This window comes from Gorilla gorilla, chromosome 20 (assembly GCF_029281585.2).
Source record: "Gorilla gorilla gorilla isolate KB3781 chromosome 20, NHGRI_mGorGor1-v2.1_pri, whole genome shotgun sequence".
Lineage (NCBI taxonomy): Eukaryota > Metazoa > Chordata > Mammalia > Primates > Hominidae > Gorilla > Gorilla gorilla.
The window spans coordinates 60555218-60582500 of record NC_073244.2 but is presented as its reverse complement, the minus strand read 5'-3'; the positions used below and the strand labels follow the sequence as shown (position 1 = coordinate 60582500).

At 48.8% G+C, this 27283-nt stretch overlaps 1 protein-coding gene across 7 annotated transcripts in view; it reads left to right on the top strand.

The window, feature by feature from the left end:
- TRPM4 (transient receptor potential cation channel subfamily M member 4) overlaps positions 1–26974 on the top strand; it is a 56794-nt gene extending 29820 nt beyond the window's left edge. For 5 of the 7 annotated variants that reach the window (XM_055369986.1, XM_055369984.2, XM_055369988.1 and 2 more), the window contains 13 exons: positions 3674–3803; positions 3980–4125; positions 5290–5402; positions 5776–5853; positions 11672–12094; positions 15487–15619; positions 15798–15972; positions 17142–17319; positions 25337–25533; positions 25837–25969; positions 26142–26214; positions 26302–26407; positions 26632–26974. In XM_055369986.1, the coding sequence (XP_055225961.1) occupies positions 3674–3803; positions 3980–4125; positions 5290–5402; positions 5776–5853; positions 11672–12094; positions 15487–15619; positions 15798–15972; positions 17142–17319; positions 25337–25533; positions 25837–25969; positions 26142–26214; positions 26302–26407; positions 26632–26636 (1890 nt within the window). In that variant the 3' untranslated portion in view covers positions 26637–26974. Of the gene's footprint in view, positions 1–3673; positions 3804–3979; positions 4126–5289; positions 5403–5775; positions 5854–11671; positions 12095–15486; positions 15620–15797; positions 15973–17141; positions 17320–25336; positions 25637–25836; positions 25970–26141; positions 26215–26301; positions 26408–26631 lie in introns of those variants that run through there. The other 2 variants (XM_055369985.2, XM_055369987.2) reach the window with 2 other exon arrangements.
- Positions 26975–27283: the final 309 nt, after the last annotated feature.

Genomic DNA, 27283 nt, shown 5'->3' with positions numbered 1-27283 from the left:
AATTCAGTGTTCACATTTCTATAAAGAATTAACCCAGTTTCAGGAAACCCTGCCTCTATCTCTGTATTCTTATTCTCTAGGTGGTGAGACATCTTTTTCCTGGCTCCCTTTAGTTCTTTTTTCATGATTTCCTTTAGCTCTTCGAGCATATTTAAGACAATTTATTTAAAGCCTTTGCTAGTAAGTTCAGTGTCTGAGTTTCCTCAGGGATAGTTTCTATTCATTTATTTTTTTCCTACTCATTTCTATTCATTTCATTTCTTTTCTTTTATTTATTTATTTGTTGTTCTTGTTGTTGTTGTTGAGACAGAGTCTCATTCTGTCACTCAGACTGGACTGCAGTGGTTTGACCAAAGTTCACTGCAACCTTGACTTCTTGGACTCAAGCAATCCTCCCACCTCAGCCTCCTGAGTAGTTGGGTCTACCAGCCACATGCCAAGCTAATTTTAAAAAATTTGCAGAGATGGGGTCTTACTATGTTGCCCAGGTTGGTCTTGAATTCTTGGGCTCAAGCAATCCTCCTGCCTGGGCCTCCCAAAGTGCTGGGATTACAGGTGTGAGCCACCATGCCTGGTCCCTATTAATTTCTTTTTTTTCCAGTATATGAACCATATTGTCTTGTTTCTTTGCATGCCTCATAATTTTTGATTGAAAAGTGGAACATTTTGAATATGATAATGTGGCAACTCTGGAAATCAGCTTATGCCCTCCCTCCAGGGTTTGTTGTGGCTGCTGCTCATTGTGGGTCATTGTTGTTTGTTTAGTGACTTTTCTTTTTTCTTTTTCTTTTTTTTTGGGGGGGGAGGGGGGATGGAGTCTCACTGTGTGGCCCAGGCTAGAGTACAGTGGTGCAATCTCGGCTCACTGCAAGCTCCACCTCCCAGGTTTAAGTGATTCTCCTGCCTCAGCCTCCCAAGTAGCTGGGATTACAGGTGTGTACCACCACACCCAGCTAATTTTTGTATTTTTCATAGAGACGGGGTTTCACCATGTTAGCCAGGCTGGTCTCAAACTCCTGACCTCAGGTGATCCACCCGCCTTGGCCTCCCGAAGTGTTAGGATTACAGGCGTGAGCCACCGCGCTCGCCCTGTTTAGTGACTTCTCTAAACCTTTTTTGGAAAGTCTGTATTCTTTGCATGTGTGGCCATGGAAGCCCCTCTTCTGTTAGCTTAGTGGTCTGCTGGTGACTTGACAGAGATATCCTTAAATGCCTAGAACCACAGAAGCAAATACAACAAGAAACTCCCTGTAAGTGCTGGGATTAGAGGCGTGAGCGACGCCCACCATGGCTGTATATTGAAGCAGTCTTTCAATACTTAGCCAAGCTGTTTACAGTTCTGCTTTAGTCTTCACTTCCTGCTTGTGCAGAGCCTAAAGTTCAGCCAGATGTAAGAGCTTCAGGTTTTCTCTGGTATTTTCTGAGCACGCCTCTAGCCCTAGTCATGCACCTAGCCGTCTGGATTTCCTGGTACACAAGGAAGATTTTCAAAGCCCTTATTCCCTCCAAGTATTTCCTTTCATGGCCTCTTTCTTCCCAAGATGCTTAGTGTATCTATTACTGCCTCTGCTGTGATTCCTTGCCTCAGATGGATGTGGTTAATTCATTTGCCTTTAAAAGATTTTAACAGGCTGGGCGCAGTGGCTCACGCCTGTAATCCCAGCACTTTGGGAGGCCGAGGCAGGTGGATAGCCTGAGGTCAGGAGTTCGAGACCAGCCTGACCAACTTGGAGAAACCCTATCTCTACTAAAAGTACAAAAAATTAGCCTGGCATGGTGGTGCATATCTGTAATTCCAGCTACTTGGGAGGCTGAGGCAGGAGAATTGCTTGAACCTAGGAGGCAAAGGTTGTGGTGGGCTGAGATTGCAGCATTGCACTCCAGCCTGGGCAACAAGAGTGAAACTCCGTCTCAAAAAAAAAAAAAGAGTTTAACACACACTGCCTGGAAAGCCACTTTTTCTCTAGGGAAAGCTCTAAGGCAGGTGAAGCAAAGTCAAGTCCTTGAGCTATTGCTTCAGGGAGCCACCAGATAGGGCCACACACACAACCACAATTCTGGAGGGTAAGTCTGAATTGCTCCCTCTAGTACTAGCGACCCACACCAGGAATGTGTGTCTTTGTCTTCAAGGTTGCCACTGAACTGGGGAGCTGGGGATAGTAAGTGGGTAGGTGAAAATGTCACAGTACCCTCTTACTGAAATTTAGTAGTCTCTTTATTAAGCATTTTCTTGTTTTTTTATAAGTTTTCGATTAGATTCTAGAAAAGTTGATTCTGACAGTTTTTGATAGCTATTGATTGCTTTTGTGGAGGGATGAAGTTATGAAGTTTTGAAGTTCCCTACACTGGCATTTTTGGTCACCTCTCCAAGTGCTTTTAAAAATTTCATTGTTAGAGACAGGGTTTTCCTCAGTCATCCAGGCTGGAGTGCAGTGGCATGATCATGGCTCACTGCAGCCTCAACCTGCTGGGCTCATTTGATCCTCCTACCTCAGCTTCCCTAGTAGCTGGGACTACAGAAGCAGACCACCACGCCTGGCCAACTAAAAAAAAAATTTTTTTGTAGAGATGGAGTCTCACCATGTTGCCTGGCTGGTCTTGAATTCCTGGGCTCAAGCAGTCCTCCTCATTTGTAACCACCCAATGGGTTCACCTTGCCCGCTGCCTAGACAGAGCCGATTTATCAAAACAGGGAAATTGTAGTGGAGAAAGAGTAATTCGCGCAGAGCCGGCTGTGCGGGAGACCTCAGTTTTATTATCACTCAAATCAGTCTCCTCGAGGATTCGGGGATCAGAGCTTTTAAAGATAATTTGGCGGGTAGGGGCTTGGGAAGTGGGGAGTGCTGATTGGTCAGGTTGGAGATGGAATCACAGGGGTTGGAAGTGAGGTTTTTCTTGCTGTTTTCTGTTCCTGGTTGGCATGGCAGAACTCCATTGAGCCAGACTACAGTCTGGGTGCTGTCAGCTGATCCATCCAGTGCAGGGTCTGCAAACTATCTCAAGCACTCATCTTAGGTGTTAGAATAGTGATGTCATCCCCAGGAGCAATCGGGGGAGCCAGAGGCTGCGTGACCCCTAAACTTAATTTCTAATCTTGTAGCTAATTTGTTAGTCCTGCAAAGGTAGACTGGTCCCCAGGCAAGAAGGGGGTCTTTGGGAAAAGGGCTATTATCAATTTCGTTTCAGAGTCAAACCATGAACAGAATTCCTTCCCAAAGTTAGTTCAGCCTATGCCCAGGAATGAGCGAGGACAGCTTAAGGGTTAGAAGCAAGATGGAGTCGGTTAGGTCTGATTTCTTTCATTGTCATAATTTCCTCAGTTATCATTTTTGCAAAGGTGGTTTCACTTCAGCCTCCCAACGTGCTGGGATTACAGTCGTGAGCCACTTTACCCAGCCTCCAACTGCTTCTTGACCTGTCTGTGACTGCTGAATTCATTCTAACTGCAGCCCAGCCCCTGACTTGCATCCCTGGTCTCTGAACCACCTGACTTCTGGCATTTTCAACTGACTTTCAGTTTCTTCCAGATCCATCTCCAAACATTACTTCATCCTTGGCCTCTGATGACCCCAGTTCGTTTCTGACCTCTGACTCTGTCCCTTCCCTTGACTTGAGGCTTTCTCCCCCTCTATGAACCCTCTTTGATGCATCCGTGACCTCTTTGTCTCTCTAGGGTTCCAATGCAGTTTCCTCAGCTCTTGGGGCCTGTTTGCTGCTCCGGGTGATGGCACGCCTGGAGCCTGACGCTGAGGAGGCAGCACGGAGGAAAGACCTGGCGTTCAAGTTTGAGGGGATGGGCGTTGGTGCGTGGGGCACGGTGCCTGGGAGCAGGGACGGGGGCTGCCGCCAGAGGGGGATGTGCAACTCCGCACTCCTCACATATCCCTGCGCCACCCCCTTAAATTCCCTTTCCTCTCCCTTCACACCCTCACCGTACTCCTTCCCATCCCTGTCACATAACTAACTCCTCTGCCCCTAGACCTCTTTGGCGAGTGCTATCGCAGCAATGAGGTGAGGGCTGCCCGCCTCCTCCTCCGTCGCTGCCCGCTCTGGGGCGATGCCACTTGCCTCCAGCTGGCCATGCAAGCTGACGCCCGTGCCTTCTTTGCCCAGGATGGGGTACAGGTGAGTATCTGCGACACCAACATCCCAAACAATCTCCGAGTGGACTCTGGGAAGTACGGGGATGAGCCCCTGCCATTGGGAACATCTATGGTCTTGACCAGCCACTCTCCCTGGAGATTCCCCAGAAAGTCTCTCTTCTCTCTCAGAAAGGCTGCTCTTCCCAGAAGAAGCCCCGCTCCCTTCCACCAAAAGCCAACCTTCCCACGGCAAAGCCCATCTTCCTAAAAAGTTCCACTCCAGATAGAGAAAATCCTGGTGACCCTATCAGGAAATTCCACCTTTAACCCTGGAAGTCCTTCCTGCTTTCAGGGAAGAGTCCATTTCTTTCCAAGGAAGTCCTAGCTCATCCACAGGAAGTCCTATGGCATCCACAGGAAGTCCTACGGCATCCACAGGAAGTCCTTCGGCATCCACAGGAAGTCCTTTCCACTTCCTTTAGAGGTCCCTAGTTTCAGTTTTCAGCAGTTAGAATGGCCTCACTGAACAATTACCTTTTTTTTTTTTTTTTTTTGGACATAAACAAACTTTGGTCTAGGAAATCTCACCCTTCCTATAGGAAATCATCTGCCTTGGGAAGCCCTACTTGCACCCACAGTCTCTCCGATCCTGACAAGTTGACATTTTGGAAACATTATCAATATTTTTAGTTTAAATCTGACAGGGGCTCAGAGTCCCACTTCAGTACAGGAAGTTGTGCCCAACAGGAAGTCCCATCCTCATCTGTTGGAATGGTTTGGCTGACATTTCAAACAGCTACCCAGAGTCCCTTGCTGTGGATAGTGGTTAAACTCATGGATTCCAGCTCTACCACATACAAGCTGTGTTTCTTTGGGCCATTTCCTTAACCTCTCTGTGCCTCATGTGTACCAAGGAGGAGATACTAGTACCCACCCCCTTATGTGTCAAGGGTTCGGTGGACTAATCTACATAAAGTGCTTAGCCCTGTATCTGCCATATGGTGTCAATTTAAGTGTTGACTGTTTACTGCCAAACCCTGGCCCAAGTTGTCTTTGCCTTTCACCACCGTTTCCCTACCTCAATAGTTGTGGCTGTGACATTAGGCACTTGCTCTGTACTCTGGAGCTGTGGTCCAACCCTTGCTGGGCGTCTTAGGGAGGGGGCTGTGGGGGAGATTTGGATCCTAATCTTTCCCACCCCCCACAGTCTCTGCTGACACAGAAGTGGTGGGGAGATATGGCCAGCACTACACCCATCTGGGCCCTGGTTCTCGCCTTCTTTTGCCCTCCACTCATCTACACCCGCCTCATCACCTTCAGGTCAGTACCCTGGGGTGAGAGTGGTGGGGATGGGGGCGGGGTGCTCAGTTTCTCCTTCCTGCCCACTCTGCCCACCTTTCTTCCCTCATCGGACCATTGTGTCCCTTCCCTAGGAAATGGGACTCTCTGTCCCTCCACTAAGGGAGTGCTGTGGGAGGTGAGTTTTGGGGGGATCCTCCCTGTGGTATCTAGTGGCAGTTACTCTGCCTTTCTGGCCATGGCTCTGGGGGAAGGTCCCTTTGGGGTGACTTTAGGAGACCACCTCTCTGTCTCTCTGCCATGTCTCCGGGTGAAGAAGTTTGAGTTTTGCTGGAGAATGCCTCTCCACCTCCTCTTCCCCTCATTTCTTGCTCTGTGCTTCCCCCCTTGCCAGGAAATCAGAAGAGGAGCCCACACGGGAGGAGCTAGAGTTTGACATGGATAGTGTCGTTAATGGGGAAGGGCCTGTCAGGTGAGTGGAGCCTCCAGCACTGTGTGAGGTGGGGACACCCTGGGCAGTTCAGGACATGTGCCACTTCCACGTTGTGTTAGTCCCCTCTTGAGTTGCTACAAAGGAATACCTGAGACTGAGTAATTTATAAAGAAAAGAGGTTTCATTGGCTCATGGTTCTGCAGGTTGTACAGGAAGCATAGTGCTGACATCTGCTGCTGGTGAGCCCTCAGGAAGCTTCCACTCATGGCAGAAAGTGAGGGAGGAGCCAGTGTATCACATGGCGAGAGCGGAAGCAGGAGTAGGGGGTGCCACATAGATCTCATGTGAATTAACTGAGCAAAAAGTCTCCAAAGGGATGGTGCTAAGCCATTTGTGAGGGACCCACCACCAGGACCCAAACACTTCCCCCAGGCCCCACCTCCAACATTAGGGATTACATTTCTTTGTTCTTTCTTTCTTTTTTTTTTTTTTTTTTTTGATATGGAGTCTCCCTCAGTTGCCCAGGCTGGAGTGCAATGGTGCAATCTTGGCTCACTGCAGCCTCTGTTTCCTGGGTTCCTGATCAGCCTGCCTCAGCCTCCCAAGTAGGTGGGAGTAGAAGTGCATGCCACTACGCCCAGCTAATTTTTGTATCTTTAAAGTAGAGTCAGGATTTCACCATGTTGGCCAGGCTGGTGTCAACCTCCTGACCTCAAGTGATCCGCACACTTTGGCCTCCCAAAGTGCTGGGATTACAGGTGTGAGCCACCGGGCCCAGCCAGGGATTACACTTCTTTCTTTCTTTTTTGAAATGGAGTCTTGCTCTGTCGACCAGGCTGGAGTGCAGTGGTGTGATCTCCGCCTCCTGGGTTCAAGCGATTCTCCTGCCTCAGCCTCCCGAATAGCTGGGACTACAGGAACCCACCACCACACCTGGCTAACTTTTGTACTTTTAGTAGTGACAGGGTTTCATCACATTGGCCAGGCTGGTCTTGAACTCCTGAACTTGTGATCCGCCCGCCTCAGCCTCCCAAAGTACTGGGATTACAGGCGTGAGCCACCATGCCTGGCCCAGGGATTACATTTCAATGTGAGATTTGGAAGGGACAAACATCCAAACTATATCACACGTCCCATCAGGGACTGAGATACTGAGGAAGCTTCCCAAGTGCCAAGCTCAAGGCTTGGCTCAAGATTTGGTTCTGCCATCAAGGAGGCCATCACTAGAAACTGATTTTCTTCATGCTACACATACTTCCATCCCTCTGTAGCAAGCGGAATCAGTTCATTGAGGGATTTTTCACCTATTTTGTTTGTGGCCCCAAGGCCCCTGCTTTTAATCACTATGCCATGGTTGCCGTAAAGGTATTTTAAAAATCAGGCCTAAGCAAATGAAGTAGAATATTTATCAAACTTCTTTTTTTGTTGTTGTTTTTGAGGCGGAGTCTTGCTCTGTCGCCAGGCGGGAGTGCGGTGCCACGATCTCATCTCACTGTAACCTCCGCCTCCTGAGTTCAAGCGATTCTCCTGCCTCAGCCTCTCAAGTAGCTGGGATTACAGTCACCTGCCACCACGCCCAGCTAATTTTTTTGTATTTTTAGTAGAGACGGGGTTTCACCATGTTGGCCAGGACGCTCTCCATCTCCTGACTTTGTGATCTGTCCGCCTCAGCCTCCCAAAATGCTGGGATTACAGGCATGAGCCACCATGCCTGGCCTATATATAGTTTTTTAAGACAATGTAGAGAGGATACAAAATATTTATCTGTAGCCATAAAAAAGAATGAGATCATTTCCTTTGCAGTGACATGGATGGAGCTGGAGGCCATTATCCATAACAAACTAACAGGAACAGAAAACCAAATACCCCATGTTCTCACTTATAAGTAAGAACTAAATGATGAGAACACATGGACACACAGAGTGAAACAACACACATTGGGGCCTATTGGAGGACAGACGGTAGGGCGAGGGAGAGGACCAGGAAAAATAACTAGTGGGTACTAGGCTTAATACCTAGGTGATGGAATAATCTGTACAACAAACCCCCAAGACACAAGTTTACCTACCTAACAAACCTGCACATGCACCTCTGAACTAAAGATAAATGTCAAAAAATAAAAAAAAAGAACAAAATATGTATCAAGAGAGAAGGGAAAAACTAAGATAAACATTTGGACCACTGAGAAAGGTTGATAGAAGGCCCCAGTGTCTGAGGTCAGGATCAGTAATGGTGTCCTTCCCTAGCAATTTCTCATCTGCACACGTGATGATGATGACGACCTCGATAACAGCTGATGTTATGAAACACGTACAATGAGCAACTACTGTGCTCAGTTCTTTTGAAAATCAGTTGGTTTTTTTTTTTTTTTGAGATGGAGTCTTACTCTGTCGCCCAGGCTGGAGTGCAGTGGCATGATCTCAGCTCACTGCAAGCTCCTCCTCCCGGGTTCACACCATTCTCCTGCCTCAGCCTCCTGAATAGCTGGGACTACAGGTGCCCGCCACCACTCCCGGCTAATTTTTTTGTATTTTTAGTAGAGCTGGGGTTTCACCGTGTTAGCCAGGATGGTCTCGATCTCCTGACCTCGTGATCCGCCCGCCTCGGCCTCCCAAAGTGCTGGGATTACAAGCATGAGCCACCGCGCCCGGCAGGAAATCAGTTCGTTTAATTCCAACAACCCAATGCAATAGGGCCTATAATTATTCTCATTTTGCAGGTGAAATAATGGAGTCATTAAGTCACTTGCCTCAGATCATGTGGTTGGTAAATGGTAGAGCCGAGATTTGATCCCAGATCCTCTTGTACCTGAGTCTGTGCTCTCAGCCCCTGTGGAGCCCCCCCACTGAGAGCTCTGTTGAAGGAGAGATCCCAAGATCCCCCCCGAGAGGCTGGGGCTGAGCCCAGGAACCTGCCTGTGGCCTGGCTGGAGGTGATTCAAGATGGCAGATGTGGGGGAAGCTTTCTGACCCACCGCTCTCCCTTCTTACCAGGATTCTGCAGAAGGAGAACTGTGAAATACCATGATGGTTTTCTCTGTCAGTAGGGAGCTTGCTGTCCTCTCTGCATCTGACCCTCTTTCTCTAGGAGTTCTTAGTTTCTGTAGCTTTCACTATTCTCCTCCTCCTCCTCCTCCTTCTCCTCCTTGTCCTCCTCCTTGTCATCCTCCTTCTCCTCCTCCTCGTCATCCTCCTTCTCCTTCTCCTCCTCCTCTTCCTACTCATCCTCCTCCTCTTCCTCCTTCTCCTCATCCTCCTTCTCTTCCTCCTCCTCATCCTCCTCCTGCTCCTGCTCCTCCGCCTTCTCCTCATCCTCCTTCTCCTCTTCCTCCTCTTCATCCTCCTCCTCCTGCTCCTGCTTCTCCGCCTTCTCCTCATCCTCCTTCTCCTGCTCCTCCTCCTCCTGCTCCTCTGCCTTCTCTTCATCCTCCTTCTCCTTCTCCTCCTCCTCGTCATCCTCCTTCTCCTCCTCCTCGTCATCCTCCTTCTCCTCCTCCTCTTCCTACTCATCCTCCTCCTCTTCCTCCTTCTCCTCATCCTCCTTCTCTTCCTCCTCCTCATCCTCCTCCTGCTCCTGCTCCTCCGCCTTCTCCTCATCCTCCTTCTCCTGCTCCTCCTCCTCCTGCTCCTCTGCCTTCTCTTCATCCTCCTTCTCCTTCTCCTTTCTTCTTCTTTGAGACAGGATCTTGATCTGTCACTCAGGCTGGAGAGCAGTGGCGCAATCATGGCTTACTGCACCCTCAACCTCCCAGGCTAAGCCATCCTCCCACCTCAGCCTCCCAAGTAGCTACAGATGCATGCTATGCTCGGCTAATTTTTATATTTTTTGTAGAGATGGGGTTTCGCCATGTTGCCCAGGCTGGTCTCAAATTCGAGGGCTTAAGTGATCTTCCCACCTCGGCTTCCCAAAATGCTGGGATTACAGGCATACACCACCGCGCTCGGCCTCACTTATTTCCTTCCTTCCTCCTTCCTTCCTTCCTTCCTTCTTTCCTTCCTTCCTTTCCTTTCCTTTTCTTTCCTTCCTTCCTTTCTTTCTATCTCTCTTTCTCTCTCTGTCCCTCCCTCCCTCCCTCCCTTCCTTCCTTCTTTTCTTCCTTCCTTCCTCCCTCTCTTTTCTTTCTTTCTCTATCTCCTTCCCTCCCTCCCTCTCTCCCTCCCCCCCCTCCCTTCCTTCCTCCCTTCTGAGACAAGGTCTCACTCTGTTGCCTCCGCTGAAGTATAGTGGCTTGATCTTGGCTCACTGCAGCCTCAACCTCCCAGTGTCAAGTGGTTCTCCTGCCTCAGCCTCCTGAGTAGCTGGGACTGCAGGTATAAACACACCTGGCTAATTTTTTTTTTTTTTTTCTGTAGAGATGGGGTTTCACCATGTTGCCCAGGCTGGTGTTGAACTCCTGGGCTCAAGCAATCTGCTCACCTTGGCCTCCCAAAGTGCTGGGATTTCAGGCTTGAGCTACCACGCCCAGCCTCACTTTTTTTTTCTTTTTTTTTAAATGGCAGCTTTATTGAGCTGTAATCCACATATCATACAGTTCACCTACTTAAGGTATACAATTCAGTGCTTCTTGGTGTACTCACAGAATTGTGAAATCATTTCCACAATTCATTTTCAAATATTGTCATCACTCCAACAAGAAACTCTGTACATGCTTAGCACTGCTTTTCGTTTTCCCAGCCCTAGGCCACCATTCATGTACCTGCTGTCTCTGGGTTCGCCTGTTTTGCACACTTCACATAAGTGGAGCCATGCACTCTATGGTCTTTTCTTCTTCTTCTTTATTTTTTTATTTTTTGAGACGGAGTTTTGCTCTCGTTGCCCAGGCTGGAGTCAATGGCGCGACCTCGGTTCACCACAACCTCCGCCTCCCGGGTTCAAGCGATTCTCCTGCATCAGCCTGTCAAGTAGCTGGGATTACAGGCATGTGCCACCACGCCAGGCTAATTTTGTATTTTTAGTAGAGACGGGGTTTCTCCATGTTGGTCAGGCTGGTCTCGAACTCCCGACCTCAGCTGATCTGCCTGCCTCGGCCTCCCCAAATGCTGGGATTACAAGCCCGTTTCTACTTTAATTTTTTTTTTTTTTTTTTTTTAAGACAGGGTCTCGCTCTATTGCCCAAGCTGGAGTGCAGTGGCATGTTCATGGCTGACTGCAGCCTGGGCCTCCTGTACTCAGGTGATCCTCCCATTTCAGCCTCCCCAGTAGCTGGGACTACAGGTGCTTGCCCCTACTACTGGCTAAATTTTTATTTTTATTTATTTTATTATTATTTATTATTATTATTATTATTATTATTATTATTATTATTATTATTTTTGAGACAGAGTCTCACTCTGTCGCCTAGGCTGCAGTGCATTGCAACCTCCGCCTCCCGGGTTCAAGCGATTCTCCCGCCTCAGCCTCCCGAGTATCTGGGACTACAGGCATGCGCCACCAGACCCGGCTAATTTTTGTATTTTTAGTAGAGACAGGGTTTCACCATGTTGGCCAGGCTGGTCTCGAACTCCGTGCCTCAGGTGATCTGCCCGCCTTAACTCCCAAAGTGCTGCGATTACAGGCGTGAGCCACCGCGCCCGACCCAGGTATATTTTTAAAATATTTTTTGTAGAGATGAGGTTTTGCCATGTTGGCCAGGCTGGTCTCTAACTCCTCGGCTCAAGCGATCAATCCACCTCTTGACCGGAGATTTCAGAGGTCAGAGGTTAGATACAAGAGTCAAAACCCAAGAAATTAGCTCTGGGCAGACTGAGTTTCGGGTCAGGCAGGGTGAGATGTGCCAAGCCAAAAGTCTCGATGATGGTGGAGATCAGGACTCAGAGGTCAGAGTGAGGCCTCCTCCCTTCTCTTCTCTTCCCCACAGGACGGCGGACCCAGCCGAGAAGACGCCGCTGGGGGTCCCGCGCCAGTCGGGCCATCCCGGTTGCTGCGGGGGGCGCCAGTGCCTACGCCGCTGGTTCCACTTCTGGGGCGCGCCGGTGACCATCTTCATGGGCAACGTGGTCAGCTACCTGCTGTTTCTGCTGCTTTTCTCGCGGGTGCTGCTCGTGGATTTCCAGCCGGCGCCGCCCGGCTCCCTGGAGCTGCTGCTCTATTTCTGGGCTTTCACGCTGCTGTGCGAGGAGCTGCGCCAGGGCCTGAGCGGAGGCGGGGGCAGCCTGGCCAGCGGGGGCTCCGGGCCTGGCCATGCCTCGCTGAGCCAGCGCCTGCGCCTCTACCTCGCCGACAGCTGGAACCAGTGCGACCTAGTGGCTCTCACCTGCTTCCTCCTGGGCGTGGGCTGCCGGTGAGTGCCCCGGGGCCTTGGAACCTTGGTCCCTGGCCACCTCTCATCCTTCCTGCCCACTCCTGGGGTCTCCACTCCCGGCTTCCCCACAGCTGGGCAGCAGGTCAAGCCAACCCTGCTGATTGAGAACCCCTCTTAGGAAAGTCGGGCATGACGATTGCCCCAGGGTAACTGGCTGGCACCTGGAGATCTGGCTTCAGGGACGGCAGGATTCAGGAGAAAACCCCGCTGTCCGCCACTCAGCCTCTGCTGCTATTTATTGCTAGGTCTGAAGATTAACAGATATTTATGGGAGCGCCCCGACCTGGGTGCCAACCTCACCTCCTCCCTTCTCTTCCTCCACATAGCTCGTTGGTCCCAGGCCCCTTGCCCTCCTGCCCCCGACTTTTTCTTTCTTTCCTTTTTCTTTCTTTTTTCTTTCTTTCTTTCTTTCTCTTTCTTTCTTTCTTTCTTTCTCTCTCTCTTTCTCTTTCTTTCTTTTCTTTCTTTCTCTTGTCTTTTTCTTTCTTTTCTTTTTCTTTTTCTCTGTTCTTTCTCTCTCTCTCCCTCTCTCCTCTGCCCCTCTGCCTCCCTCCCTCCTTCCTTCCTTCCTTCTATGCTTCCTTCCATCCCTCCAAGCTAAGGGTTTAACCCTTGCCCTGCCTGCATTATGGAGTATCCTGCATTAGGATACTCCTCCTTTTGAGGAGAGCAAACAGAAAAGTTTGTGGATACAACCTGGTGACTGGTTTTTTGTTTGTTTGTTTTTGTTTCCTTTCTTTTCTTTCTTTCTTTCTTTTTTTTTTTTTTTTTTTTTTGAGCCAGAGTTCCGCTGTGTCGCCCAGACTGGAGTGCAGTGGTACGATCTTGGCTCACTGCAACCTCCACCTCTTGGGTTCAAGCGATTCTCTTGCCTCAGCCTCGTGAGTAGCTGGGATTACAGGCATGCACCACTACACCTAGCTAAATTTTTTTTGTATTTTTTTTGTAGAGATGGGGTTTTGCCATATTGACCAGGCTGGTCTTGAACTTTTGGCCTCAAGTGATCCACTCGCCTTAGCCTCTGAAAGTGCTGAGATTACAGATGTGGGTCACCGTGCCTGGCCAACAAACTGGTGACTGTTTACAAGGGACCTGACACATCCTGAATGGTTGACAGTGATGACAGTGATGATCCCTACTCAAGCTTTTCTCAGTAGACACGCTGAGAGGCAGGCTTCCTCTAAGCTGTGTTAGCAGTGTTACAAAGTGATTCAACATAAATAATTTATTCAAGCGGGGAGCAAGATATGAGAGTTTTGCAGAACACTAATACTTCTGTTTGTCGTTTGTTGTATTTTGTATAAAGTGACTTTTGAGATGAAAGGGCTGAGGCCATATGCTACCATGCTCTAGGATTGCCAGCGATATTTTGGACAGTTTATCAAGCCTACCACTTTCCAGGTGAAAAATGGAAAGATCTCATCTTAAAAGGGAGAAATGGGCCTGGCGTGGTGGCTCATGCCTGTAATCCCAGCACTTTGGGAGGCCGAGGAGGGTGGATCACCTGAGATCAGGAGTTTGAGACCAGCCTGGCCAACATGGTGAAACCCCATCTCTACTAAAAATACAAAAAATTAGCCGAGCGTGGTGGCAGGCGCCTGTAATCCCAGCTACTCGGGAGGCTGAGGCAGGATAATTGCCTGAACCTGGGAGGCGGAGGTTGCAGTGAGCCAAGATCACGCCACTGCACTCCAGCCTGGGTGAAAAGAGCAAAACTCTGTCAAAAAAAAAAAAAAGGGAGAAATGTCTAATCATCTCCGGAATTGAATGGATGAATCATCCTTTGTTTCGCCAGTTCCCTCTAGATGGACATTGAGGTTCTCTCTTTCTTTCTTTTTTTGTTTTAAATAGAGACAGGGTCTCACTGTGTTGCCCAGGCTGGTCTCAAACTCCTGGGCTCAAGCAATCCTCCCACCTTGGCCTCTCAAAGTGCTGGGATTACAGGCGTGAGCTACTATGCTCAGCCTTCTGTTTTTTTATTATTCCAAAATAATAAAAGTTTACATCCCAGATGTAAAGTTTATGGGTCAAAGGGTACATATATTCTTGACATGGATAGATTTCCTTCTAAGTAGCCTCACCCATTTATTTCCACACCTGCCATCAGGGTAAGAGAGTGCCCCCTTGAGGCCATGCTCGACAATGCCTGATACTTTCACTCTAAAATGTAGCTCTCAATTTAACTGAAAAAAAAATTTGCCAATTTAATGGGTAAACATGACCTCTCCTTGTTATAATTTATGCACTCTTGACTACCAGGTAGGTTGGACATCTTTTCCTAAGCTTAATGGCCACATGTCCTTGTGCCCCGTTGGGTTTTTTTTTTGGTTTTTGTTTTTGTTTTTGAGACGGAGTCTCCCTCTGTCACCCAGACTGGAGTGCAGCGGTGCTATCTTGGCTCACTGCAAGCTCCGCCTCCCGGGTTCACGCCATTCTCCTGCCTCAGCCTCCCGAGTAGCTGGGACTACAGGTGCCTGCCTCCATGCCTGGCTAATTTTTTGTATTTTGTAGTAGAGACGGGGTTTCACCGTGTTAGCCAAGATGTTCTCGATCTCCTGACCCCGTGATCCGCCCGCCTCGGCCTCCCAAAGTGCTAGGATTACAGGCGTGAGCCACCGCGACCGGCCACCCTCCCGTTTTTTTAATTGGGGTTCATTGATTTGTATATGTATAAATATATATACTCCTTATACTCTGGATCCTAATCCTCGGTAGTTTTGTTGGTCTTAATATCTTCATATCTTCTCGAAGTCTGTGGCTTGTCTTTTCACTTTCACTTTTGTATGTTTCTTTTCTTTTTTTTTTTTTTTTGAGCCTGCCTCGGCCTCCCAAAGTGCTGGGATTACAGGCGTGAGCCACCGCGTCTGTCCATACACTAGGTTTTTAATCCATCCAAAGTTTAAGTACATGAGAATGCAAAATAGGGGTAGAATTTTTATTTTCCCCATAGGAATTATTGATGTTTACTGGCCGTTTGAACGTCCTCTGTGAATTGTGCGTGGTATCCTTTATCTGGCTTCCTTCCTTTTGCATATTAGTTTGTAAGGACTCTATATGTTTTGCCTTTTATAGGTTGGACAGATATTCCGGCAGTTTTTCCAGCTGGATTCTTACAGGGACCAGCTCTTTGCTAAGGCCATCGTTCATTCAGTCATTACTTAATAGGCGCAGCCATTTTAGAAATGGGTGCCAGGGCCCTGCATGGACCAGCTTGGCACTGAATAAATTTGAGTAAACCCCGGGTGACTGGGAGGGTCCTGGTCCTGCCCGGTGGAGGCTGCAGCTTCCTCTGAAGGATGGCATTGGGAAGACTTCCATTTTCCTTGGCGTCTTGTGACACTTGACCCTTGTGGCATCTCCCCACACCCCAGGCTGACCCCGGGTTTGTACCACCTGGGCCGCACTGTCCTCTGCATCGACTTCATGGTTTTCACGGTGCGGCTGCTTCACATCTTCACGGTCAACAAACAGCTGGGGCCCAAGATCGTCATCGTGAGCAAGATGGTGAGGCAGGGGCGGGGCTGAAGTGGGCGGGGCCATAGGGAAAGGGGTGGGGCCAGGGAGGGAGTGGTCCGTGGAGAAGGGGCGTGACTTTGGGGAGCAATGGGGCGTGGTTTTGGGATATAGGGGTGGGGCCAGAGTAGGAAAGGGCGGGGCCAGACTCAGCCACATCTCCCCACAGATGAAGGACGTGTTCTTCTTCCTCTTCTTCCTCGGCGTGTGGCTGGTGGCCTATGGCGTGGCCACGGAGGGGCTCCTGAGGCCACGGGACAGTGACTTCCCAAGTATCCTGCGCCGCGTCTTCTACCGTCCCTACCTGCAGATCTTCGGGCAGATCCCCCAGGAGGACATGGACGGTAGGGGGGATGACGGCCTGACAGCCTTCCTCTGAGTCTCTGTCCCCGCTCCCTGGGTCTCTGTCCTCCTGTCTCTAAGAAAATGTCTGTCTCTCTGAGTCTCTGTCTCCCTCTTTCTCTGGATCTCTGAGTGATACCCTATATTCCCCATCATCATCTCTCTGGGTCTCTGCCTACACCACCCCCTCTGTCTTTCTGTCTGCCTTTCTTTTTTCTTTTTTTTTTTTTGAGATGGATGTTAGAAATGTTTGTTTTATGGTGTCATAAAGAAATAGTACTTGAACATAAATTTAATTTTTTTAGTAAAGCCATTTTTATTTTTTGTAGAAAGGGTACACTCGCCAGCAGTTTTGTCATGAGAGTACACGGAACAAAGGAGATAGGGTCATTTATAACCTGACGCGTCTATTTTACTGCTGTGTCTGGTTTTTATTGGCTGGAACCGGACTTTACATTTTGTATTTGTCTTGATTGGCTAGTAACTTAGAAGTTTTTAAAAGAAGCGAAGGCAGAGGAAAACAGAGGAAGGAGGAAGTAACTTGTGGAATGTTGAGAAAGGTAAAAACACTTTTAAATAAGGAAGAGGAACAGGCTATGATCTAATGCTTGCTTGGACCAGTATAAGTATGTCAGGGCAAATATTTAGGCTAAATTGTGGGAGCTAAGAACATAAAGTACATCGATTTATTTTTTATGGCTGGTAGATATTTAAGAATGTTAGCACAGGTGTTTGAATAAATTTTGTTTCTAAGAGAAGTTACTATTTATTGTTAATTAGATGGGGAGGAAAGTCTTTGAAGAGGAACCTGTACTTTACTTTTTACATGGAGTTTTGCTCTTGTTGCCCAGGCTGGAGTGCAATAGCACGATCTCAGCTCACTGCAACCTCCACCTCCCAGATCGAAGCGATTCTCCTATCTCAGCCTCCCGAGTAGCTGGGACTACAGGCGCGTGCCACCACGCCTGGCTAACAGTTTTGTGTTTTTAGTAGAGATGGGGTTTCATCACATTGGTCAGGCTGGTCTCAAACTCCCGACCTCAGGTGATCCGGCCATCTCAGCCTCCCAAAGTGCTGGGATTACAGGCGCGAGCCACCGCGCCCGGCAGTCTTCCTGTCTTTCTTAGGTCTCTGTCCCCCTCACCCCATCTCTGAATGTCTCTCTTCACAGTGGCCCTCATGGAGCACAGCAACTGCTCGTCGGAGCCCGGCTTCTGGGCACACCCTCCTGGGGCCCAGGCGGGCACCTGCGTCTCCCAGTATGCCAACTGGCTGGTGGTGCTGCTCCTCGTCATCTTCCTGCTCGTGGCCAACATCCTGCTGGTCAACTTGCTCATTGCCATGTTCAGGTGAGGCCTGACTGCTCTCTGATCTGACCCCACCCAGCATGACCCGTGGCCTCTCATGACTCTTGAGCTCCGTCTAATGAATTCTGTTTTTAGTCCCTGAACTCTGATCCAATCTAATGCTGCCTTCTCCCCAAACCCAACCAGACCTGCTTGTGACTTGGACTTTGGACTGATCCTCTCCCTGAGCCCAGGTTGAACTTCCCTATTTGTATTTTTTTGAGACAGGGTCTCACTCTGTCGCCAAGGCTAGAGTGTGGTGATGTGATCGTAGCTTACTGCGGCCTCGACCTCCTGGACTCAAGCAATCCTCCTGCCTTAGCCCCATAAGTAGCTGGGACTACTTAAAATTAGCCAGGCCAGCAGGCCTGCCTAATTAAAAAAACTTTTTGGAGAGAGGGGTCTCACTATGTTGTCCATGCTAGTCTCGAGCTCCTGGACTCAAGTGATCCTCCCTCCTCAGCCTCCCAAAGTGCTGGGATAATCTGTCACCTAGGCTGGAGTGTAGTGGCAAGTTCTCAGCTCACCGCAACCTCCACTTCCCACTCCCCCACACCCAGTTAATTTTTTGTATTTGTAGTAGAGACAGGGTTTCACCATGTTGGCCTTGAACTCTTGACCTCAAGTGATTGGCCCGCCTCAGCCTCCCAAAGTGTTAGGATTACAGGTGTGAGCCATCGCGCCCAGCCAACTTTGTTTTTTATTGTGGTAAAATTATATAAAAATTTCCATTTTTACTTCTTCTTTTTTTTTTTTGACGGAGTCTCGCTGTGTCACCCAGGCTAGAGTGCAGTGGCACGATCTCACAATCTCAGCTCACTGCAAGCTCCGCCACCCGGGTTCACGCCATTCTCCTACCTCAGCCTCCTGAGTAGCTGGGACTACAGGTGCCCGCCACCACGCCCAGCTAATTTTTTTGTATTTTTAGTAGAGACAGAGTTTCACCGTGTTAACCCGGATGGTCTCAATCTCCTGACCTCGTGATCCACCCGCCTTGGCCTCCCAAAGTGCTAGGATTACAGGCGTGAGCCACCGCGCCCAGCCTTTTTTTGAGATGGAGTCTCGCTCTGTCGCCCAGGCTGGAGTGCAATGGTGCAATCTCAGCTTACTGCAACCTCCACCTCCCAGGTTCAAGCGATTCTCCTGCCTCAGCCTCCCAAGTAGCTAGGACTACAGGCGTGCACGACCACACCTGGCTAATTTTTTGTATTTTTAGTAGAGATGGGGTTTCACCGTGTTAGTCAGGATGGTTTCGATCTCCTGACCTTGTGATCCGCCCGCCTTGGCCTCCCAAAGTGCTGGAATTACAGACATGAGCCACCGCACCCGGAGGTGATTTTTACCATTTTTAAGTGTACAAGTCAGTGACATTAATTACATTTACAGTACTCTGCAACCATCACCACTGTCTATTTTCAATACGTTCTATCACCCAGAACAGAAAGTGTGTCCCCATGAAACAGCAACTCCCCACTTCCCCTCCCCACAGGTCTTAGTAACCTCCAGTGTATTTTCTGTCTCTATGGATTTAGTCTAGATGTTTCATGTAAGTGGAATTATGCAATATTTGTCTTTTGGTGTCTGGCTGATTTTACTGAGCATGTTTTCAAGGCTCATCCATGTTGTAGTGTGCATCAGAACTCCATTCATTCCATTTTATGAATGAGTAATATTCTATTGTACAAATAGACCACATTTGGGCCCAGCGTGGTGGCTCATGCCTGTAATCCCAGCACTTTGGGAGGCCTAGGCAGGTGGATCACCTGAGGTTAGGAGTTCGAGACCAGCCTGGCCAACATGGCAAGACTCCTTTTTTACTAAAAATACAAAAATTAGCCGGGCTCATGTCTGTAATTCCAGCTACTTGGGAGGCTCAGGCACGAGAGTTGCTTGAACCCAGGAGGCAGAGGCCACAGTGAGCCAAGATCGTGCCACTGCACTCCAGCCTGGGCAACAGAGCGAGACTCCATCTCAAGAAAAGAAGACCACATTTGATTTACCCGCTCATCTGTTGAGGAACACTTGGGTTCTTTCTGCCTTTTGGCTATTGTGACTAATGTTTGTTGGAACATTGGCATGGAAGTATCTATTTGAATCCTTGTTTTTATTTCCTTTGGGTGTGTATCTCAAAGTGGAATTCCTCGGTCATATGGTAATTCTATGTATAGCTTTTTGAGAAACCACCAAACTGGTTTCCACAGCAGCTGCACCATTTTCCATTCTCACCAGCAGTGTATGAGGGTTTTAATTTCTCCACATCCTAGCCAACACTTGTTATTTTCCTTTTGTAAAAATTATAGTCATCCAGCTGGGTGTAGTGGCTCATGCCTGTAATCCCAGCACTTTGGGGGGCTGAGGTGGGAGGATTGCTTGAGCACAAGAGTTCGAGACCAGCCTGGGCAACATAGCGAGGCTGCTGTCTCTACCAAAACACCAGAAATGAGATACCACTCACACCTGCAGCCTCAACCTCCTGGGCTCAAGTGATCCTCCCACCTCAGCCTCCCAAGTAGCTGGTACTACAGTTACGTGCCACCATACCTGGCTTGTTTTTTTATTTTTTTTTTACTTTTATTTTATTTATTTATTTTTAGTAGAAACGGGGTTTCACCATGTTATCCAGGATGGTCTCGATCTCCTGACCTTGTGATCCACCCATCTCGGCTGGATCCCAAAGTGCTGGGATTACAGGCATGAGCCACCATGCCCAGCAGCTATTTTTTTTTTTTTAATGAAACTCCTTTTTAATCCTATGTTAGGTCTCTCTGTTTGCTTCCTTTCTTGTTGGCATGATTTTTGCTGAGAAAATATAAAATTTCATTGGCTTTGGTTTTGTTTTTTTTTTTTTTTCAGAGATGGGGTCTTACTATATTGCCCAGGCTGATCTTGAACTCCTGGGCTCAAGCAGTCCTCTTGCCTTGGCCTTCCAAAGTGCTGGGATTATAGGCATGAGCCCCTGTGCTGGACCTATTGTATTAGTTTCCTAGGACCGCCAAAGTACCAAAAACTGTGTGGCTTTAAATCACAGAAATTGTCTCACAATTCTGGATGCTAGAGGTCCAAAATCAAGGCATCCGCCAAGCTGTTTTCTTCTGAGGGATGTCGGGGAGAGTCTGTTCCCTGCCCCTCCTGTCACGTCTAGTGCTTTGCTGGCCATCTTTGGCTTCTAGTTGCATCATTGAAACTTCTGCTTTCATCTTCCAAATTTCTCCTTTTAATAAAACGTTACTTAAATTGGATTAGGGACCATGTTAATAACTTCATTTTAACTTGATCACATGTGTAAACTCTATTTCCGAATAAAGCCACATATTTCCTAAATAAAAAATTTAAAAAGGTCTCATTCTGAGGCACTATGGGTTATGACTTCAACTTTTTTTTTTTTTTTTTTTTTTTTGGAGACAGAGTCTTGCTCTGTCACCCAGGTTGGAGTCCAATGGCGTGATCTCGGCTCACTGCAACCTCCACCTCCTGGGTTCAAGGGATTCTCCTGCCTCAGCCTCCCGAGTAGCTGGGATTACAGGTGCCCGCCACTATACACAGCTAATTTTTGTATTTTTAGTAGAGACGGGGTTTCACCATGTTGCCCAGGCTGATCTCAAACTCATGACCTCAGGTGATGCACCTGCCTCGGCCTCCCAAAGTGCTGGGATTACAGCCGTGAGCCACTGGACCTGGCCGGACTTCAACATATCTTTAGCGGGATACAGTTCAATGCATGACACTCATAGATTTATGAGTTTATTTCTGGACTTTCAATTCTATTCCACTGGATTGTGTCTATCCTTATGCCAGTACCACACAGTTTTGGGGGTTTTCTTGAGACGGAGTCTCGCTCTTGTCACCCAGGCGGGATTGCAGTGGCACGATCTCTGCTCACTGCAACATCCGCATCCTGGATTCAAACGATTCTCTTAACTCAGCCTCCTGAGTAGCTGGGATTACAGGCACCTGCCACCACGCCTGGCTAATTTTTTTGTATTTTTAGTAGAGACAGGGTTTCACCATGTTGGCCAGGCTAGTCTTGAACTCCTGACCTCAGGTGATCTGCCTCGGCTTTCCAAGGTGCTGGGATTACAGGCATGAGCCACCATGTCTAGCCTGCACAGTGTTGATTACTGTAGGTTTGTAGCAAATTTTGACATTGGAAGTATGAATCTCCTTTGTTATTTTTCAAGATTGTTTTGGCTATTCTGGGCCTCCTGCAATTCTATATGAACTTAAAGATCAGAGTTTCCATGCCTGTCAAAAGGTTGTTGGAATTTTCTTTTTTTTTTTTTCCTTTTTTTTGAGACAGAGTTTCACTCTTGTTGCCCAGGCTGGAGTGCAATGGCGCGATCTCAGCTCACCACAACCTCTGCCTCCCGGGCTCAAGCGATTCTCCTGCCTCAGCCTCCTGAGTAGCTGGGCTTATAGGCATGTGCCACCATGCCCGGCTAATTTTGTATTTTTAGTAGAGACGGGGTTTCTCCATGTTGGTCAGGCTGGTCTCGAACTCCCGACCTCAGGTGATCCGCCCGCCTTGGCCTCCCAAAGTTCTGGGATTACAGGTGTGAGCCACCGCGCCTGGCCAGTTGTTGGAATTTTCAGAGGGATTGCGTTGAATCTGTAGCTTGCTTCAGGTAGTATTGATATTTCATCTAGGTGTTCTTTTTAATGCTTTTCCAGCAGTATTTGGTAGTTTTCAGGCTACAAATTGTTCACCCTTTTGGTTAACTTTATTCCTAGGTGCTTAACCTTTAGATACTGTTGTAAGTGGAATTGCTTTCTTAATTTCCTTTTTGGATTGTTCATTGCGGGTGTGTAGAAACACAACTGATTTTTGTGTGATCTTGTACCCTGCAACTTTGCTGAATCTGCAGCCCTAGAAGCTTTCTTGTGATTCTCTGGCATTTCCTATATATAGGATCATGTCATCTGTGAATAGAGATATTTTTACTTCTTCCTTTCCAATTTGGATGCCTTTTATTTTTTTTTCTTGTTTAATTGTTCTAGCCAGAACTTCCAGCACAATGTGGAATAGCAGTGGTAAAAGTGGACATCCTTGTCTTGTCCCTGATCTTAGGCAGAAAGCTTTCACTCTTTCACCATTGGGTATGACGGTAGCTGTGGGTTTTTCAGAAGTACCTTTTCTCATGTTGAGAAAGTTTATTTCTATTCCTAGTTTATGATTTTTAAAAATTATGATGCATGGTGGCTTATGCCTGCAATCACAATACTTTAGGGAGCCAAAGTGGGAGGATCACTTGAGGCCAGGAGTTCAAGACCGACCTTGGCAACATAGTGAGACCCTATCTCAATAAAAAAATAAAAAATTTGCCAGGCATGGTGGTGCATGCCTGTAGTCCCAGCTACTCAAGAGGCTGAGGCGGGAGGAAGGCTTGAGCCCAGGAAGTCAAGGCTGTGGCTTCAGTGAGCCATGATTTCACCACCGCCATGATTGTGCCACCAACAGAGTGAAACCTTGTCTCAAAAAAAAAAAAAAAAAAAAGCCATGCATGGTGGCTCACGCCTGCAATCCCAGCACTTTGGGAGGCCGAGGTGGGCAGATCATGAGGTCAGGAGATCGAGACCATCCTGGCTAACACGGTTGTAGGGGCCAGCCCTACAAGGTCTGTGGGTTTTTCTCCCCGTGTGCGGAGACAAGAGATTGTAGAAATGAAGACACAAGACAAAGAGATCAAAGAAAAGACAGCTGGGCCCGGGGGACCACTACCACCAAGACATGGAGACCGATAGTGGCCCCGAATGCCTGGCTGCGCTGTTATTTATTGGATACAAAGCAAAAGGGGCAGGATAAAGAGTGTGAGTCATCTCCAATGATTGATAACGTCACGTGAGTCACGTGTCCACTGGACGGGGGCCCTTCCCTGTTAGGTAGCCAAGGCGGAGAGAGAGAGGACAGCTTACATCTTTATTTCTTCTATGCTCTTTTAAGAAAGATCAAAGACTTTAATACTTTAATACTTTCACTAATTTTGCTACTGCTATCTAGAGGGCAGAGCCAGGTGTACAGAGTGGAACATGAAAGTGAAACAGGAGTGTGACCGCTGAAGCACAGCATCACAGGGAGACGGTTAGGCCCCTGGATAACCGCAGGCGGGCCTGACATCAGTCAGGCCCTCCACAAGAGGTGGTGGAGCAGAGTCTTCTCTAAACTCCCCCGGGGAAAGGAAGACTCCCTTTCCCGGTCTGCTAAGTAGTGGGTGCTTTTCCTTGGCACTGACGCTACCTCTAGACCACGGTCCGCTTGGTAACGGGAATCTTCCCAGATGCTGGCGTTACCGCTAGACCAAGGAGCCCTCTGGTGGCCCTGTCCAGGAATAACAGAAGGCTCACACTCTTGTCTTCTGGTCACTTCTCACTGTGCCCCTTCAGCTCCTATCTCTGTATGGCTTGGTTTTTCCTAGGTTATGATTGTAAAGCAAGGATTATTATAATATTGAAATAAAGAGTAATTGCTACAAACTAATGATTGATATTCATATATAATCATATCTATGATCTATATCTAGTATAACTCTTGTTATTTTATATGTTTTATTACACTGGAACAGCTCGTGCCCTCGGTCTCTTGCCTTGGCACCTGGGTGGCTTGCCGCCCACACATGGTGAAACCCCATCTCTACTAAAAATACAAAAAATTAGCTGAGCGTGGTGGTGGGTGCCTGTAGTCCCAGCTACTCGGGAGGCTGAGGCAAGAGAATGGCATGAACCCGGGAGGCGGAGCTTGCAGTGAGCTGAGATTGTGCCACTGCACTCCAGCCTGGGAGACAGAGCCAGACTCCATCAAAAAAAAAAAAAAAATCGTGAAGTGTTGTTGAATTTTGTCAAATGCCTTTTCTGTGTTGGTTGAGAAGATCATGTGGCTTCCCCCCACCTTGTTCTATTAATGTGGTGTTTGCATTGATTTTTGTATGTTTAACTACCCTTACTTTCCTAGGATAAATCCCATTTCGTTATGGTATAAAATCCACTTAATATGCTGCTGAATTAGATTTGCTTGTATTTTTTCAGGATGTTTACATGTGTATTCATAAGGGCTACTGGTCTGTAATTTTCTTGTGATATCTTTATCTGGCTTTGGTATTACAGTAATGCTGGCCTCATAGAATGAGTTAGGAAATGTTCTCTCCTTTTCAATCTTTTGGACGAATTTGAGAAACATCCTTGTTATTATAATTCTTCTTTAAATATTTGATAGAATTCACCAGCACAGCCATCTGGTTTTCGGCTTTTCTTTATTGAAAGGTTTTTGATTCAATCTCTTATGATAATTCTACTGAGATTTTCTGTTTTTTCTTGAGTCAGCTTAGGTAATTTGTGTGTTCCTAGGAATTTGTCCATTTCATTTTTCTAGTTTGTTGACATATAATTGTTGATAGTATTCTCATACAATCCTTTTTATTTCGGTAAGTTCAGTAGTAATGTCTCCATTTTCATTTCTGATGTTAGTTATTTGTGTCCAGGCTAACTTTTGAGCCCAACTTTAACCTGACTTCAACCTCTAGCTTATACCGTGATACCATCCCCAACTTGACCTCTGACATCTGACCCTTGGCCCTTCTAAACTGACTTTTTTTTTTTTTTTTTTTTTTGAGATGGAGTCTCACTCCGTCTCCCAGGCTGGAGTGCAGTGGCACGATCTCAGCTCACTGCAACCTCCACCTCCTGGATTCAAGCGATTCTCCTGCCTCAGCCTCCCCAGTAGCTGGGATTACAGGCGCCTGCCACCACGCCTGGCTAATTTTTGTATTTTTAGTAGAGATGGGGCTTCACCATGTTAGCCAGGCTGGTCTCGAACTCCTGACCTGAGGTGATCCGCCCGCCCTGGCCTCCCAAAGTGCTGGGACTACAGGCGTGACCAAACGCCCTTGGCCCTAACCTGACTTCTAATCGCATCCTGTAACCTCTGTCTGCTGCCATAGACTTTGAACAATTATTGCCTGGCATCTAACCTTCGTCTTTGCCCCTGGCTGGGCCCTGACCTCAAGTGACCTTTGACCTCTGGCCTTTGCAGTTACACCTTCGGCAAAGTACAGGGCAACAGCGATCTCTACTGGAAGGCGCAGCGTTACCGCCTCATCCGGGAATTCCACTCTCGGCCCGCGCTGGCCCCGCCCTTTATCGTCATCTCCCACTTGCGCCTACTGCTCAGGCAATTGTGCAGGCGCCCCCGGAGCCCCCAGCCGTCCTCCCCGGCCCTCGAGCATTTCCGTAAGAACAGAGCTTGGCTTAAAAAGGAGAAATATAGGCGACCGGGAGCCTGGAAGGCGAGGGGAAGGGGGCATGCCCCAAATGACTAACGGCCGTGGCTTAGGTAGCGAGGGGCGGGGTTTAAGCAACAAGGGGCGGAGCTTAAGCACTGAGGGGCAGTGCTTACGGGTGAGGGGCGGGGCATGTTCTCGAATCACCAGCGCTGGGTCTGGGGTAGCGGGCGTGTTCTGAGGGTGTCGGAAGGGGCAGCTGGGCTTGGGAAGGGGCGTGGCCTGAGCCCTTTGACTCCGCCCGCCCCTGCAGGGGTCTACCTTTCTAAGGAAGCCGAGCGGAAGCTGCTAACGTGGGAATCGGTGCATAAGGAGAACTTTCTGCTGGCACGCGCTAGGGACAAGCGGGAGAGCGACTCCGAGCGTCTGAAGCGCACGTCCCAGAAGTGAGAGCGGGGCCTGGTCGGGGATGGGGCTTCTGGCCTGGGGTGGATCCTGACTTCAGCTGAAGGCAGGGTCCTGGGAGGGAGGGAGAGAGGGAGGAGGCCCGGGAAGCAGGCGGAGCCCTGGGGGTGGGTGGGCTGCGGGTGCCCCCGGTAAGAGGCCCTCCCTTCTCAGGGTGGACTTGGCACTGAAACAGCTGGGACACATCCGCGAGTACGAACAGCGCCTGAAAGTGCTGGAGCGGGAGGTGAGGCCTTGGGGCCTGGCTGGGGGACTGTGGCAGGGATCGGGCAGGGGTCCCATCTCCCGCTCTGACATTCCTCCCATTCCCCAGGTCCAGCAGTGTAGCCGCGTCCTGGGGTGGGTGGCCGAGGCCCTGAGCCGCTCTGCCTTGCTGCCCCCAGGTGGGCCGCCACCCCCTGACCTACCTGGGTCCAAAGGTCAGTGTGTAGCATCAGCCTGTGCATCTCCAGCCTCTGTTCCTGTATTTTTGCGTGTTTTTCTCTCTCGGCGCCTTTCCAGTGTCCCTGGGTCACTCTCTTGGTCTCCTTTGAGCCTTTTGTACTCTCGCCTTCGTGTTTCTTCTTTTTTGCCAGTCTCCCAGTTTTTCTGTCTCTCCCCTTCCCTGCCAATCACCTGCTCTCTCTTTTCTCTCTTCCCCCAGACTGAGCCCTGCTGGCGGACTTCAAGGAGAAGCCCCCACAGGGGATTTTGCTCCTAGAGTAAGGCTCATCTGGGCCTCGGCCCCCGCACCTGGTGGCCTTGTCCTTGAGGTGAGCCCCATGTCCATCTGGGCCACTGTCAGGACCACCTTTGGGAGTGTCATCCTTACAAACCACAGCATGCCTGGCTCCTCCCAGAACCAGCCCCAGCCTGGGAGGATCAAGGCCTGGAGCCCGGGCCGTTATCCATCTGGAGGCTGCAGGGTCCTTGGGGTAACAGGGACCACAGACCCCTCACCACTCACAGATTCCTCACACTGGGGAAATAAAGCCATTTCAGAGGAATCGTGTCCGGAGGCTTGATTCTTGGGGGAGCTGGTGGGTGTCTAGATCCAGGATGGGAGCTGGAGCTGGGGTGTTGGGTTTGGGGTTCTTGGTGGATTTGCTGCTGTAATTCAGATATTTTGGAGTCCGTTTCCTCCTTTGAGCCCCATTGTTCTTGCCTGAGACCCAGCACTTCTGTCTGCACTGTTCTGACGGCTCTCGCTTCAGTAGGACAAGACCCCATCTGTACCCCCTCCCACCCAGTTTCAACTTTCCAGTGGAAAAATATCTCAGTGATAATAAGCAAATTATTTCCTGGAATGGAGGTGG